We start from the raw sequence: 15,794 nt of genomic DNA on the forward strand, positions 1-15,794 counted from the left end.
GAGACAGGGTTGTAGCCTATTCCTTTCATACATTCAGTAACCATTAAACAAAAGTTTAATTTGGAGGATGAATTTAAGTTCAAGTAGAAGAAATTAAAATGGTGACATTTGCTGACGGCATTGTAATTCTGTCAGAGACAGTAACAGACTTGGAGCAGCAGTTGAATGGAATAGACAGTGTTTTGAAAGAAGGATATAAAATTAGCACCAGCAAAAGAAAACAAGGGTAACATGATGTAGTCTTATTAAATCAAACAATCCTAAGGTAATTAGATCAAGAAATGAGACACTATAGTAGAAGATGAATTTTGCTATTTCGGCACCAAAATAAATGACAACTGAAGTAGAGAAGATATAAACTGTGGACTGGCAAAGGCAAGAAATGTATTTCCAAAGAAGCAAAATTTGTTAACACGGAATTTAGATTTAATTATCAGGAAGGCTTTCCTGAAATTATTTGTCTGGAAGTGAAATGTGGATGATACACCGTTTACAGAATAGAATAGAAGCTTTTGAAATATGGTGCTGCAGAAAAATGCTGAAGATTTGACAGGTAGATCATGTAACCATAGGATATTGTGAGTCATCAGTGGATCACCAACTTAGTACTGGAGATAAGTTTCGGGTGTTAAAATTATAGGGGGGAGACCACGAGATGAACTCCATAAATACGTTGAAAAGGATGTAGGTCATAGTACTTACTCAGGGATACATGCACAGTATAGACAACCAAAAGCTGGATCACACAAGTCTTTGCACTAAAGATCACAATCCATTTTTGTAGCTCAGTGTAAACTATAATATGAGATTCATGTCACAGAGGTAATATTATTGTAATCTTGACGCCATCTGTCCATGTATGGCTGGTGAACGACACGATTGGCAACAATGGTAAGTAACCTACACTCACACATTTCCTCAGTTAATTATTTTACGATTATCATTATTACTACTATCGTAGCCGATTTTAATTACCTGAAAATGTGTAATTACAACTCCTTGTTACACGCTTTTTTCCCCGTAGAGGTCTAAGTCTTAATCTTTGTAGAAATTGTTATTATGCTTGTATGCCTGTTGCAACAGATCTGTTATTGACATAAAGAAGCGTGATCAACGTATGCAAAACAAATTAATTATTTCATAACAGCTGACACACTGTGAATGAATGCAATTATATACACCAAATGAGTTAATCAGGCAAAGAAATGCTACAAACAGAGAGTGCACATTTCTGTAACCCTCTTTCGCAAAATGACGACATTCGTTCCTTATAAAGTATGAAAGAAACACAAACCCTTAATGAGTAGCTCAATGTCACGTTTCCTCAAAATACTTCCAATGCATTAGGGATACAGAGTTTTTTTTATCAATGAAAGATGCACATAAGGTAACAAATGCTACTTGTCTAGCTTTACCATAAAACACATCAAAAAATGTTGGCCATATTTCAAAACATAAAGTTACGATAAATTGAAGAACATTCTTCCACAACATGTAAAATATGTACGCCCGTATTACACAATGCACAAACATTTTTCTGTACGTGATATTACCCGGGAAAAAAACAATCTAACATCACTTCAACCTTACCATATTTTCCTATACTCGTCCATAGCAAGTATCCGGATTTTTAAACAATCAACACATGGCGCTGTCACAACATTCAAACAATGATGCTACAAAGATCTGAAACGAAAGCTACACCACATCTATTAAACATAACCACAACAAAACTCTCATTTGAAAATCATCTTTGGTTAACAACCAGTATCTTAGTAGTTCGAGTAAACCTTAAGGGAAGAAACTAATTTCTCCTCAAATAAAAATTTAAAGGGAGATTACGGCGAGAAAGGTCAGTATGACCTCTCCAGAAAACACAGAATTTTGGCATAAATTGCCAATGCAATCCATGACTTACCAGAAGAAGATCTCCACAAGGAGACGCAACATTTAATAACATCTAGCAAAAGACAAGATGCAATAACAAATACATTATCAGATAAGCGATCGGCATCTTAGGTATTTAACAACTTAGGTTACCGTACCTTAAGATCACCCCAGAAAAACAAGAAAGAATTTTACTCTTATTCAACAACATGACAGCAACATATCTACAGAAAGTTTTAGACATTTTCAGAGACCTAAAAATTTTTACAAAACTAATTATAGTGGACCATTAGTGGCAGATCAGAGAAAAAAATAGGTCGTGTGCACTCAATACCCTTAGGAAAGTTTTTGTAAATCTCCCTGCCAGAAATCAAGAATGCAGTCATCAGCATCTCTTCTGTTGTCAAAAATGAAATAAAAATATAATTAAAATCTTCAGACAAAATAATTTTTTGTTGATAACAAAGTAGTAAAGAAAAAAATATGGAGGCTACATTCTCTCCTTTCTTTTTCATAAACCAGGAGTAATCAGAAAAATCGACATGGCCCTGGTAAAAGCGGAAATTTTGGATGTTATGTAATTTGTTTTCCCAGATTAACCAAAAAATATGGTTCAGATCAAATAGTGAAATTACAAACCTTACTGGAGACAGTATCAGTACATGGAAGGAGATGCCCTGATGATTTATATGAGGGTTGGAACTTTAATAGTGGAAATTACTTATTTACAGCTCGTACAAAATAGATACATGTTTCAAAGTTTTACTGACCTTCAACCAAGAGCTGCATCACAGAAGTCTTTGAACTGAAGATCACAATCCAGCATTGTGTATATCCCGTTGCCAGCGATGTAGAAGTCACAGGATACTCTTAGCATTGCCAGTTGTGCTGACAGTTCTAGCGGCGCGGTCTATTACCCGACGAATTTGTAGCAGTTCTGAAGTGAATGCCGTGAAGTGTTTCCTTCAGTTTAGAAAACGAGATGAACTTACGAGCGTTTAAGTCAGGGGAGTGCAGCAGGTGGTACAGCACTTAGCAGCCTCATCAGTCAAAGAAATCAGTAACAGCTTGCACTGAATGTGCTTGAGCATTGTCCTGCAAAATGATGGTCAGGTCCTGCAGAAAGTGTCATCATTTCTGTCGCTATGCTGTTCATTTTTGGAACACAACCTACGACCAGCTTAAAGACAGAAGTGATGACACTTTCTGCAGGACCTGACTATCATTTTGCGGACAATGCTGTTCAGGATCGCTACTTGGTGTGGCACACGAAAGGCAGCAGCATGTTTGACCTGCTCAAGTTGATCTACCACTAATTCAGTAATCTCTCGAAAGAAATACGCCCAAGGATTAGGTAATTTGGCAAATACTGTGTCTAACTTCACAGAAGATACAACAACAACACCCCTGGGCTGGCTCTTGGTTCCCCTTTGATATAGCACGTCCCACTCTTTAGACCTCCTGCCATCCAATTCTAGACGTGTGAGCTTAAACTGCAATGCATTAACCAAAGACCCCAACTAGATAGTTAATTTCTTATGATGATCTTGCAAACCTAATATGTCCAAATCTATCTGATTGGTTAAATGCACTAACTGTGCCCGCGCCCGATCCAATTGACTGTCACTAGGTTGAGTGCCTTCCAAAGCACCAATTGTGTGCTCAAGGCCCCTAACAGCCCTAAACAAATGTTCCAAGGCTGCTTCTGTCTCACCCACCACCGCTGGCGTGACGTCAACCAGTAACACGCAAGCAGGCCACGAAGCCCGGAACACTGCCCTCAATAGGCTAGCCTTTTCACCAACTCATAAACAAGGTGGTCCTTCCTCAACAGGCAGATACCTGGGCACTGCCTGACTGTCATTCATATAAGGCATCTGAAACAATCAACAACGCTTACAATATGGTGCAACACTAACAGAAATAAAATTCAAACTAACACCAACTGGAATGGCAATGTCATAAACGTAACCACGCTCTGCTACCAGTTGAAAACTGTTTTCGCAGGACAGAGAGGATCAGGTTGTGGAAAGTGACCCAAATCAGTTGCTGGTAGTTGCAAAAACATACAAACTTTATTTTGCTAAAACACTTAATCACACATTCCCTTAAAAGAATTCAGAAACAATATGGCATTAGGCCAGAACACAATTATTAAAATTGCCTTAAGGAATACTTATGGCTGAAGGCCTTAGTTACAAAATAGAAGAACTGAGGGCTTAAGACCTGCATAACAAGAATTTCAGCAAGAAAATTTTAAAGGTTTTATACAAATAACCTTTCAACCTTTAATTTAAGACGACTGAAGGCCTTCAGCTGAAGGCCACATACTGAACATTAAAACAAACTAAATTAATACACGGCTGAAGGCCTCGCACAGTACTTGCTACTAAAAGAAAATCACAATTCAAAACAACAGAACAGTGGTGCACAGAAGTGTCCCAAGGGTCGGTGAACAACACCAAGACTGTTGAACTACACGCTGTGCGGGACAGCGTCGACATGGCGAGGAAAACACACTGCTGGAAAACTATGCTAATGACCAGGGCAGGTAACTGGAATGTTAACGACCACAAGGCAGAAAATACCGCTGGTGCACTTAACTAATAAGTTACAATCAATTCAATAGTTAAACACCATACAGGAAGACAGCTGCAACATTTTGCCGACTCCAGCACACCATATGTTGCTGCTTGCGGGAATGGACCACGAAGCAACATCTGGCAATGAATGAAGAGATGTCACAGCAGTTGAGGTTTCATAACAGGTTAACTGATTACTCAACTCCAGTATCCAGGTTCGGTGGGAGACGAACTTTGCAGTTCTCACAGCTAGTGCCTCACAAATCCGACCACCCATGCACGCTGCCAGCGACCCCGGCTTGACCTCGCACCACGTAGACTTCCTCACTGCTCTGTGACAACCAACCGACTGCCTCACACACCACACATGGAAATATAGTGGCGTCACCAAAGATGGTACAGCAGTACTAGTATCGATAAGCAGAGACTTTCTTGCTGCTCTGTCGCAACCAACCAACTGCCTCATACACCACACACGGAAATATAGCGGTCACACCAAAGATGGCACAGTAGTACTAGTATCAATAAGTGCTGGTGCTACCTCTGATGGAAGCAAGTCAGCAACTCATTATGGTAGTAACTCAGGGAGCAACATCAACACAAGCCGCCATGGCTCAGTCAGTTTCTTCCCCTGAAGTTTCTTGACAAAAGACAAACTGGTAAACCAATTGTCACCAGCAATATTTCTGATTGTACCTTGTACTGGTATGACCATTCCAAGAACAATATTTTCAGCTGAATTACTGGAATTATATGGTCCCTCTGATTGCTTACCGATGTTCTGTTCTAAATTCAAGTGCAGCTGTTTTTACATCAACCAAAGCAAACACTTTTAATCCATACTTTGTAGGTTTGTTAGGAATATATTGCTTGAATGGGCAGTTTCCTCTAAATGCCAAAAGCTGTTTGTCAACAGTAAGATATTCACTAGTGAATAATAGTTTTGGCAATTGTCCATGAGCCGGCCGCAGTGGTCTAGCGGTTCTAGGCGTGCAGTCCGGAACCGCGCGACTGCTACGGTCACACGTTTGAATCCTGCCTCGAGCATGGATGTGTGTGATGTCCTTAGGTTAGTTAGGTTTAAGTAGTTCTAAGTTCTAGGGGACTGATGACCACAGTAGTTAAGTCCCATAATGCTCAGAGCCATTTTAACCAATTGTCCATGAATAGTTCAAGTACCTCTATGATAGCAGCCAACTTGTCAATCTCTATGCGAAGACCTTTATCATGGATATTATCAAGCCTCAGACATCTGAACTGAAATCTGAATTGGTTTTCACTCATGCATAAATAATAAGATTCAAGTCTGTTTCCCTTTGAATTATCCCACAATTTCGATATACTCTTCTTACGACATCTCAAAGATCCACACAGGTATAACAAAGCAATGAAAGCTCTGATCTCTATTGCATCTGTTTCTTTAGCATCCCTTCCCCTAGGGAAGTTAACACGACCTGCATTGATGTATATATTAATGAATGTTGTGATAATGCTTATTACGTTTTCATCCAAGAACAAATTCAGAATGTCTATTTCTGTCTTTTTAAACAAGCCTGATTTTTTGGTCCACACAAATGCGTAATAATATTACAACATCTGCTTCTAACCTCTGTAGGATATTTATTTTTACTCCATTTAGTTATTCCATATTTTTTTTAAAAACGTTATCAGCGATCTATTAAAATTAAAATTTAAAGATTGGACAGTCTTGGTCGCAACTTTTTTTTTGTTGGAGTGATCGGTTTTGATTCTATTTAAGAACCATCTTCAGACTCCAGAAAGGTGGGTGGAATCCGTGGAGCAAGTAGCGCCCACCCTCGATGCTGGAATAAGCATCCGGCATCGAGTGTGGGCGCAACTTGCTCCATGGAGTCCATCCACCGTTCTGGAGTCTGAAGATGGTTCATAAATAGAATCGAAACTGGTCACTCCAACAAAAATAAAAAAGTTGCGATTATGACTGTTTTAATCTTTAAATTTTAGTTATTCCATCTCCCCCCCCCCCAAAAAAAAATGCATCCTCTTGAGTTACTTCTTCATGTGACATATATTCATAATTTTCTGACACTTATTATTCTGTTCCTGAATCATGACCACTTTCATGAACACAATCCTCAGTCTCTGAGTCAGCGCTGTCACTGTGAGCATCTTCATCTCACAGCTCACTGAACCATTCCAGCCATACATTAGGATTGTTGTGACTCGCCGATCTTTCAAAGTGCCAGCCATGGAGCAGCAGCACCACCTAAGCGGCCAGCCAGCCAGCGGCCGCTAGACTCGGACTCAGTTATGCTTTGACTGTTAAAGTGTACACACGTCTTACTCTCTTTACTTGATCTGTGACTTTCATGTGTTGCGTCTTCCTTGAAATACAGGGCGTTACAAAAAGGTACAGCCAAACTTTCAGGAAACATTCCTCACACGCAAACAAAGAAAAGATGTTATGTGGACATGTGTCTGGAAACGCTTAATTTCCATGTTAGAGCTCATTTTAGTTTCGTCAGTATGTACTGTACTTCCTCGATTCACCGCCAGTTGGCCCAATTGAAGGAAGGTAATGTTGACTTCGGTGCTTGTGTTGACATGCGACTCATTGCTCTACAATACTAGCATGAAGCACATCAGTACGTAGCATCAACAAGTCAATGTTCATCACGAACGTGGTTTTGCAGTCAGTGCAATGTTTACAAATGCGGAGTTGGCAGATGCCCATTTGATGTGTGGATTAGCACGGGGCAATAGCCGTAACGCGGTACGTTTGTATCGAGACAGATTTCCAGAACGAAGGTGTCCCGACAGGAAGAGGTTCGAAGCAATTAATCGGCGTCTTAGGGAACACGGAACATTCCAGCCTGTGACTCGCGGCTGGGGAAGATTTAGAATGACGAGGACACCTGCTATGGACGAGGCAATTCTTCGTGCAGTTGGCGATAACCCTAATGCCAGCGTCAGAGAAGTTGCGGCTGTAACGTTGACCACGTCACTGCATGGAGAGTGCTACGGGAGAACCAGCTGTTTCCGTACCATGTACAACGTGTGCAGGCACTATTAGCAGCTATTTGGCCTCCACGGGTACACTTCTGCGAATGGTTCATCCAACAATGTGTCAATCCTCATTTCAGTGCAAATGTTCTCTTTATGGATGAGGCTTCATTCCAACGTGATCAAATTGTAAATTTTCACAATCAACACGTGTGGGCTAACGAGAATCCGCACACAATTGTGCAATCACGTCATCAACACAGATTTTCTGTGAACATTTGTGCAGGAATTGTTGGTGATGTCTTGATTAGGCCCCATGTTCTTCCATGTACGCTCAATGGAGCACGTTATCATGATTTCATGCGGAATACTCTACCTGTGCTGCTAGAACATGTGCCTTTACAAGTACGACACAACATGTGGTTCATGCACCTGCACATTTCAGTCGAAGTGTTCGTACGCTTCTCGACAACAGATTCGGTGACCGATATATTGATAGAGACGGACCAATTCCATGGCCTCCACGCTCTCCTGACCTCAACCCTCTTGACTTTCATTTATGGGGGCATTTGAAAGCCCTTGTCTACGCAACCCCGGTACCAAATGTAGAGACTCTTCGTGCTCGTATTATGGACGGCTGTGATACAATACGCCATTCTCCAGGGCTGCATCAGCGCATCAGGGATTCCATGCGACGGAGTGTGGATGCATGTATCCTCGCTAACGGAGGACATTTTGAACATTTCCTGTAACAAAGTGTTTGAAGTCACGCTGGTACGATCTGTTGCTTTGTGTTTCCATTCCATGATTAATGTGATTTGAAGAGAAGTAATAAAATGAGCTCTAACATGGAACGTAAGCGTTTCCGGACACATGTCCACATAACATATTTTCTTTCATTGTGTGTGAGGAATGTTTCCTGAAAGTTTGACCGTACCTTTTTGTAACACCCTATATATTTGTTCAACTTGAAGTTATAACAACTGGCGACGAAGTAGTGATTTTTCTTTTCCATGTTTCCATGGCTACTCTGGAGCAACTATTGCAAGGTCTCATGGGACAGCAAACGCTTCTCACAAATGCGATTCGTGATTTCGTCGCGGCATCAAATCCGGGGCGTCTTTCGTCGTTGTCTCTACCTCCTGTTCCTCCTTACGACGAGACGGCGGAAGACTGGTCTGATTACGAAAAAGTCTTCGACAGCACTTCTTGGTATTTCATGTCGCGGACGAACAAACATGCAAGTCTCTGTTCCTTTCATGGATTTCACCTCAAATGAATCGGTTGTTGTCGCAATTGGCTCCTTTGAAAGATCCTGCGACTTTGTCCTTTGCTGAAATGTATTCACTTCTGTCCGTCTATTTTCAAAAGCAAACGCATGTGGTAGCCTCTTGTGTTGCCTTTTATCGTTGTCAAAAACAACCGAATCAGTCCTATCGCGCTTGGGCTGCTGAACTTCACGGCCTCAGTAGAAAGTGTCAATTTGTTACTGAAATTCACGAATAATCCTACGCCGATTCTATTATCTGATCGGCGCCCGACAAAGAAGTTAGGCAACGTGCCCTTCAGCTGGCAAATCCGACTCTAGATGAAGTCCTATCCATCGCTCAGTCTCTTGAAATTCCTTGCCCTTCAGCTGGCAAATCCGACTCTAGATGAAGTCCTATCCATCGCTCAGTCTCTTGAAATTCCTCACGCTGCTGGAGCGCAAATACGTAGAGGCATGGGGCGACGTCGGGGAAATACAACCTCTGTGCGATGTTGATGAAGCGTGTGGCGTGTCCCCTCCGGCAGCCGTGGCCGCAGTGCGCTCCCAAGCGCAGCCTCGGCCTAGCCGTAAGAAAACCTCTAAGAAACTGCAGCAAAACCCACGGCAAGTTTCTTGGTTCCGGCGGTGTTTTACGAAACATTTACGAGAAGATTGTCCACAACGTTGGGCAAAAAAAAAAAAAAAAAAAAAGGTCATGTGTCATCCGTTTGCAAATCCGACCGCATACATGATGTTCATGAACATGACGCTGATTCTGATTCTATGTTGTCTATCAATTGTACTTCTTCCGTTTCAAGGAAGTTATTCCTCACTGTCCAAATACTTGGTCGAGATGTTCGCATGCAGGTGGATACTGGTTCTGCGGCCACTATCATCAATTCTCAGACGTATCTTCAGTTGGGTTCTCCAATCCTGTCACCTGTCACTAGGCAATTACGGACTTACAAAAAACGGAAGATTTCTCTCTTGGGACAATTTGATGCTGAGGTATCTTATAAATCTGTCATTCACACTGTTCCTGTATTTGTGGTCGACCATAGTAACGCGGAGAATCTTTTTGGGTTCTCCATAGATGACTCTGTCACTATTGTCTCTGATGCTATTCCTTATGCTCAATTGGATTCCTTGTCGACGACATTTTCGTCCTTTTCTTCTCCTGGGCTAGGGCGTGCAAACGACTTTGAAGCTCATATCACGCTCAAAGTCACTGCTCGGCCTAAGTTTTTTCGGGCTCGGCCCATTCCTGTGGCCCTTCGTGATCAGGTCAAACGGGAGCTGGATCGTCTCACTGCTTCAGGGGTCTTGCTTCCTGTCACGTCCAGTGAGTGGTCGTCTCCTGCCGTTGTCGTTGCTAAGCCAAATGGTGATATTGCCCTCTGTGACGATTTCAAAGCCACTGTAAATGCTCAATGCCTTATTGACACTTACCCTCGACCTGAAGAATTGTTCACTCAACTTGCTGGAGGCAAGTATTTTTCTAAACTTGACCTGTCAGAAGCTTATCATCAACTTCCTCTCAACGCTGTTTCCCGGCAGTTTCTGGTCCTTAATACGCCTTTTGGCCTCTATCAATACCAACGATTGCCATTCGGGGTTGCCAGTGCCCCTGCTCTCTTTCAGCGATTCTTGGAACAATTATTGCTCACTGTCCCTGGGTGTATAAATTACCAGGACGACATTGTTGTCACTGGCTCCACTACTGACGAACATCTTCAAAATCTCCGCACATTTTTTCATGTCTTACAGACTGCCGGTCGTAAGTGTAATCTTAAGAAATCAAAATTTTTTCAGCCATCTATCACGTACTTGGGGTTTCAATTCTCTCGGGATGGTATTCGTACGCTTTAGCAAACTGTCTCTGCGATCGATGCCCTTCCTCGCCCTACATCTGTTAAGGAATTGCAGGCCTTCTTGAGGAAAATAGCATACTAGGACAAGTTTTTACCGTCTGCTGCTTCGGTGGCTCAGCTGTTGCATCGACTGTTGTATAAAAACGTGTCTTTTCACTGGTCCGCGTCATGTGATGCGGCTTTCCAGAAATTGAAGACTATGATGAAACAGGCCCTGTGCCTGGCTACTTATCGACCTGGCCAACATCTTGTTCTTGCCACGGACGCCTCTGAATACGGGGTCGGTGCAGTCCTTGTGCACCGTTTCTCTGACGGTTCTGAACGACCCATTGCTTATGCCTCCAAAGTGCTCAGGGATGCCCAACAAAAGTATTCTCAAATTGAAAAAGAAGCTTTGGCCATTATTTATGCTCTTCGTAAGTTTGGTGTTTTCTCTATGGATCCAAATTTCATCTTGTTACAGATCACAAACCACTTGTTTCCTTGTTTCATCCATCGTCACTTCCCAACAAGGTTGCACACCGCCTCCAGCGTTGGGCTCTTTACTTGTCTTGTTTCAATTATGAGATTCATTTCCGGCCGACGACTCAACATGTGAATGCTGATGCACTGCCTCACCCTCCAATGGGTTCTGATCTGGCATTCGATAGTGACGAACTTTTGTGTTTCCACCTGGATGTTGTCGAGCAGCAGGTGGTGGGTGGGTTCCCCATCACCGGGGACCAGCTGGTGGCTGCTACGGGTTCTGACCCTACCCTCTCCCGGGTTTTACACTGTATTCAGAAGGGTTGGCCAGATCGTCCATCCACTAAGACTTCTGATCCGTTGCGGAACTACTACGCTTTGTGTTACCGCCTCACGGCCAGGGATGGTGTTATCCTCCTTTCCATCGAAAATGCTTCACCCGCCGCTTGTTGTGGTACGTGCGTCTTTGCGTGCTTCGGTCTTGCGCCTCCTTCACCAAGGGCACTGGGGTATCTCTCACACAAAAGCTCTGGCGCGCCGTCATGTGCACTGGCCCAGCATCGACTGTGAAATCACACACATGGTCGCTGCCTGCGGCCCTTGTGCATCACAGGCCACCACCCCAAAGTCGTCTTTGTCACCGTGGCCTTCGCCTGAGAAGCCCTGGGAGTGTATTCATGCTGACTTCACGGGACCTTTTTTAGGTACTTATTGGCTTCTCGTTATTGACATCTACTCTAACTTTCCTTTTGTTGTCCGTTGCACGTCGCCTACCTCCGTGGCAACCACCAGTGTTCTAGTTCGCATTTTCTCTTTATAAGGCCTTCCCTCTACTCTTGTTACTGATAATGGTCCGCAATTTGCCACTTCCGATTTTGTGGATTTTTGTGCCCGTCTCGGCGTCATGCATGTCACAGCCCCTCCGTTCCATCCACAGTCAAACGGTGAGGCTGAACGACTGGTTCCCACATTTAAGGCTCAGATGAGTAAACTCCTGACTTCTTCCGCTGCTAATGATGCACTTCTCCAATTTCTGGCTTCTTACCGTTTCACCCCCATGGGGGACTACAGCCCGGCTGAGCTCTTACATGGCCGACAGACCCGCACGCTACTTCATCTTCTGTGGCCTTTCACGTCATTGCCACAGGTGCCTTTGTTTGGCCGGTTCACCACCGACGACCGTGTATGGGTACGGGGGTATGTCAGGCGACCAAAGTGGAGTCCTGGCCACATCTTACGACACCGTGGCCTACGCCTATATGAAATCCAGATAGACACGGGTGTTGCAGTGCGTCATTGGGACCAGCTTCAGCCTCGTGTGCCAGCAACGCCTGTTCCGGATGCCGCCACACCACCTTTGGCACTACCTGATGCTTGGGATACTGGAATCTCTCATTACTCACAACACAGTTCTCACCATCATATCATTGCCAGCACAAGAACTGATGCCATCAGGAGATGTGCCCATGCAGGAACCAGATGACCATCATCTGTCGAAACAACTCTACTCACCTCCTTCTCCTACGGACGCAGACACATCGCCCATGTCTCCTGTTATAACAACTGGACTTGCCGCAACGGGCAGATTGGTCCATGGTGCCCCAGCAGATTCAACCCTCACGTCTCCTGTCATCTCTACCCTTTATCATCGGGGACACTTCTGTCCGTATGGGAAGCTGCCTCCTCGAGACTTTACGGCCAGTCAAACAACACCTATGGACGTTAGCAATCTACAGGCCACCTCCATCAAGACCTGTGCAAAAACTTCAAAGGGGGGAAAAGTGTTGTGACTCGCCGATCTTTCAAAGTGCCACCGTGCAGTTACGTGCACCCTCTATGTGTGGCGCTGGCTGCCAGCAATGCAGCAGCAGCGCCACCTAAGTGGCCAGCCAGCCAGCGGCCGCTAGACTCAGACTCAATTATGATTTGACTGTTACAGTGTACACACATCTTGCTCTGTTTACTTGACCTGTGACTTTCATGTATTGCGTCTTCCTTGACATATATTGGTTCAACTTGAAGTTATAACAAGGATCTCTACTGAACTCTGTCTGAGGTTTTTTTGCCTTTGATATTTCTTCCAAAAGCTAAAAATAAAGAGAATACTAGGTAACATGGAAGGTAACTGCAATCAGTTTCAATAAGCCTAAATTTATGCACATTGAATCTAGGAAAGCAATAAAGTAAGATAAACTTACTTTGTTTCAGATTGTGGCAGCAGTGCTCACGTGGATGACCAGTGTTCCCCAGACTATAATAATGTAAAGACTATAATAATATAACAATTTATGTTTTATAACTGAAATCCAACAATGATTGGAGCTAACAGCTGGAGAGTTAACAGAAAGGTACTGAAAATGGCGCAAACTCAATCCAGCCCTGTCAGACAATATTGAGCAGGAAAGTCATGTTGATGACAATGTTATCCACGCAAGCAATGGCGGGCTTAAAATTTTATGTGGGACAGTGTTAAATGCCTTGGTTAAATCTACTAAAGTTGTATAGGTGTGTTCCCTATTTTCAAAACGATGTAATATTGATAATACAACTTCCTAACTGCCTTTATTGTTGATAGACCACTTCAGAATCCATATTGGGCCCTGTTTAGGAGATTGTAAGACTCAAGAAAATCATTTAATTGGTCTTTCATTAATGTTTCAATAATTTTGAATGTTATAGGTACTATTGTAATGGGTCTGTAATTTTGGAGTAAATTTCTGTCTCCTTTTTTGAATATGGGCAAGACAATTGTCAGTTTGAGGCAGTCTGGAAATGTTTCTTTTGTAAACGTCCTATGGATTAGGTAAGACAGCGGATTGCATACAGTGTTCATTATTTTCTTTATGATAAAATTATGTAAACCATAGATGTCCTCAGTTCTGGAGTTGCTCAATGATTTGACTACATTCAGTATATCCTTAGGATAAATATTTCTCCATCAAAATTTTAGCAAGTTTACTGGCAACTCTATTTCCCACAAATTGGGAAGTCTGTCTTCATTGTCCACTAAATTTCTTTCATCTGTTATAGCTAATTCCCCAGAATTTATGAAACTATTAAATTCATCTGCACTTAGAGAGACAGGTAAATTTTCTGCAATTAACTCTGTTTCTGCTTTAATTATTTGCCATGCTGCATTACATTTGTTACTGGCCTGAGAAATGTAGTTGTTAGCTTTTCCTTTGCAGAAATTATATCTTTTCTGTAAAGCTTTTTTAATTTGGCATATGAATGTCTATATTCATTATCTGAGCAAGATTTATCATAGAATATTCTCAACAGAATTCTTAAGTTATTTAAGTAAGGTGTATACCAGTTAGTTACATTACTTTTCTGTTTTCTCCTTTCATTTAGTGTATTGTGTTTAGTGATGAGGGGGCAATATTCATTAAAGACAGTGGTAATGATATCTAAAAAATAATCAAAAGCATCACTTAGTCTTATTCTCCACGACAATATTACACCAATCAATGGTCAAAAGTCTTTGCATGAGATTTGTTACATTTGATGGGTTTATCTGCCTCACTGTCTGGGGTTCTGTTGGTTGAGCATGATTTTTTTAACCCCATTAATTTCAGGAAAATTCCATCATGGTCAGAGAGCACTGATTTAACAACATTTAAGACTACACCATCTCTGCCAATGTTTGATATGACATTATCTAGACAGCTGTTCTGCCTGGTAGGCTTATAGTTAAGGCAATTGTAACTGTATGAGTTGAAGGTATCTAGTAGTAATCTACTTTTAGAATTTTGCACCATCACATCTATATTTATGTCACCAAGTGTTTAAATTTTATGATCCTTATATATAGGTAAATGCATTAAGAGATTATGTACGTGTTGGACAATAACTTTGGCACCAGTTTTTGGGCCCCAGTACATAGATACTACAACAATCTTGCTTTTAGGGAAGTGAATGGCAGCAATTTCAATTTCTCCTTCATGCAGTAAATCCTTAAGATTTATAATCATAACAATATGTTTGAGATCACTTCTCATAAGTATTGACACTCCTCCATTTTCCATAACTGATCTAAAATAGCCAGTTAAAAATGTAAAACCAGCAGAACTATACATCTTGGATCCATGTTCTTTAAGCCAGTGCTCATTTAGGCACAGAATATCAAAGTACAAGTCTTCTAAAACTAGTTCCAGATCATGCAGTTTATTTCTCACTTGCTTTATGTTTATATGAAAGAAGGGCAGATGATCATAGTATTCTTTTGATTGTAGCTCAGGTTCCTCATAATCTAACTTTGAAGTTAATGGTGGTGGTTGAAGGTTATTAGGCCTAGACCAAGACTTGTAAGAACAAGTCTTGGTCATCATTGCAAGTTTCCCTGATGGAGACATTCATGTTTAAGACTGTGGATTGTTTTCTGCAATTTTAACCTATAACTTACAACTTTTTCAATAGTCTGGCATAAATCTAATTTACCAGGGTATTATTTACTACGTCCTTTGCGAGACCAACAAGCTGCATGGCCTTTTTTCAATCTTACCCTGGTTATCTTTAACATCTACTTGTTATGGCAACATGTTTATCTTTTCTAAGTCTTCTGCATTAACAGTACCAAATACTGTCTTCAGGATTCTGCTTCTTGAATCTAACCAGCTCTTCTTCTGTCCAACACACAGGACCAACTACATAGTCTGGTTCAGCTGCTGCTGTAAATATACTAAGACTGACTGCAATACTGATATTCCCGTGATTGTCATTCAACATCATTTTGTCTTGCATCTTGAATTGCAATTT

The 15,794-nt window shown here is 41.9% G+C and overlaps 1 protein-coding gene across 2 annotated transcripts in view; it reads right to left on the reverse strand.

Moving 5' to 3' along the window:
- Positions 1 to 1,711, reverse strand: part of LOC126278182 (little elongation complex subunit 2-like) — a 213,881-nt gene extending 212,170 nt beyond the window's left edge. The window contains exons 1-2 of one of the 2 annotated variants that reach the window (XM_049978092.1): positions 1,591 to 1,684; positions 976 to 1,085 (exon numbers count right to left, since the gene is read on the reverse strand). Coding sequence is in view for 1 of the 2 variants with exons in the window: in XM_049978091.1 (XP_049834048.1) it covers positions 1,591 to 1,613 (23 nt within the window). In the remaining variant the exon portion in view is untranslated. Of the gene's footprint in view, positions 1 to 975; positions 1,086 to 1,590 lie in introns of both variants that reach the window. The other variant, XM_049978091.1, reaches the window with a different exon arrangement.
- Positions 1,712 to 15,794: the final 14,083 nt, after the last annotated feature.

The sequence above is a fragment of the Schistocerca gregaria genome, chromosome 6 (genome assembly GCF_023897955.1).
Source record: "Schistocerca gregaria isolate iqSchGreg1 chromosome 6, iqSchGreg1.2, whole genome shotgun sequence".
NCBI lineage: Eukaryota > Metazoa > Arthropoda > Insecta > Orthoptera > Acrididae > Schistocerca > Schistocerca gregaria.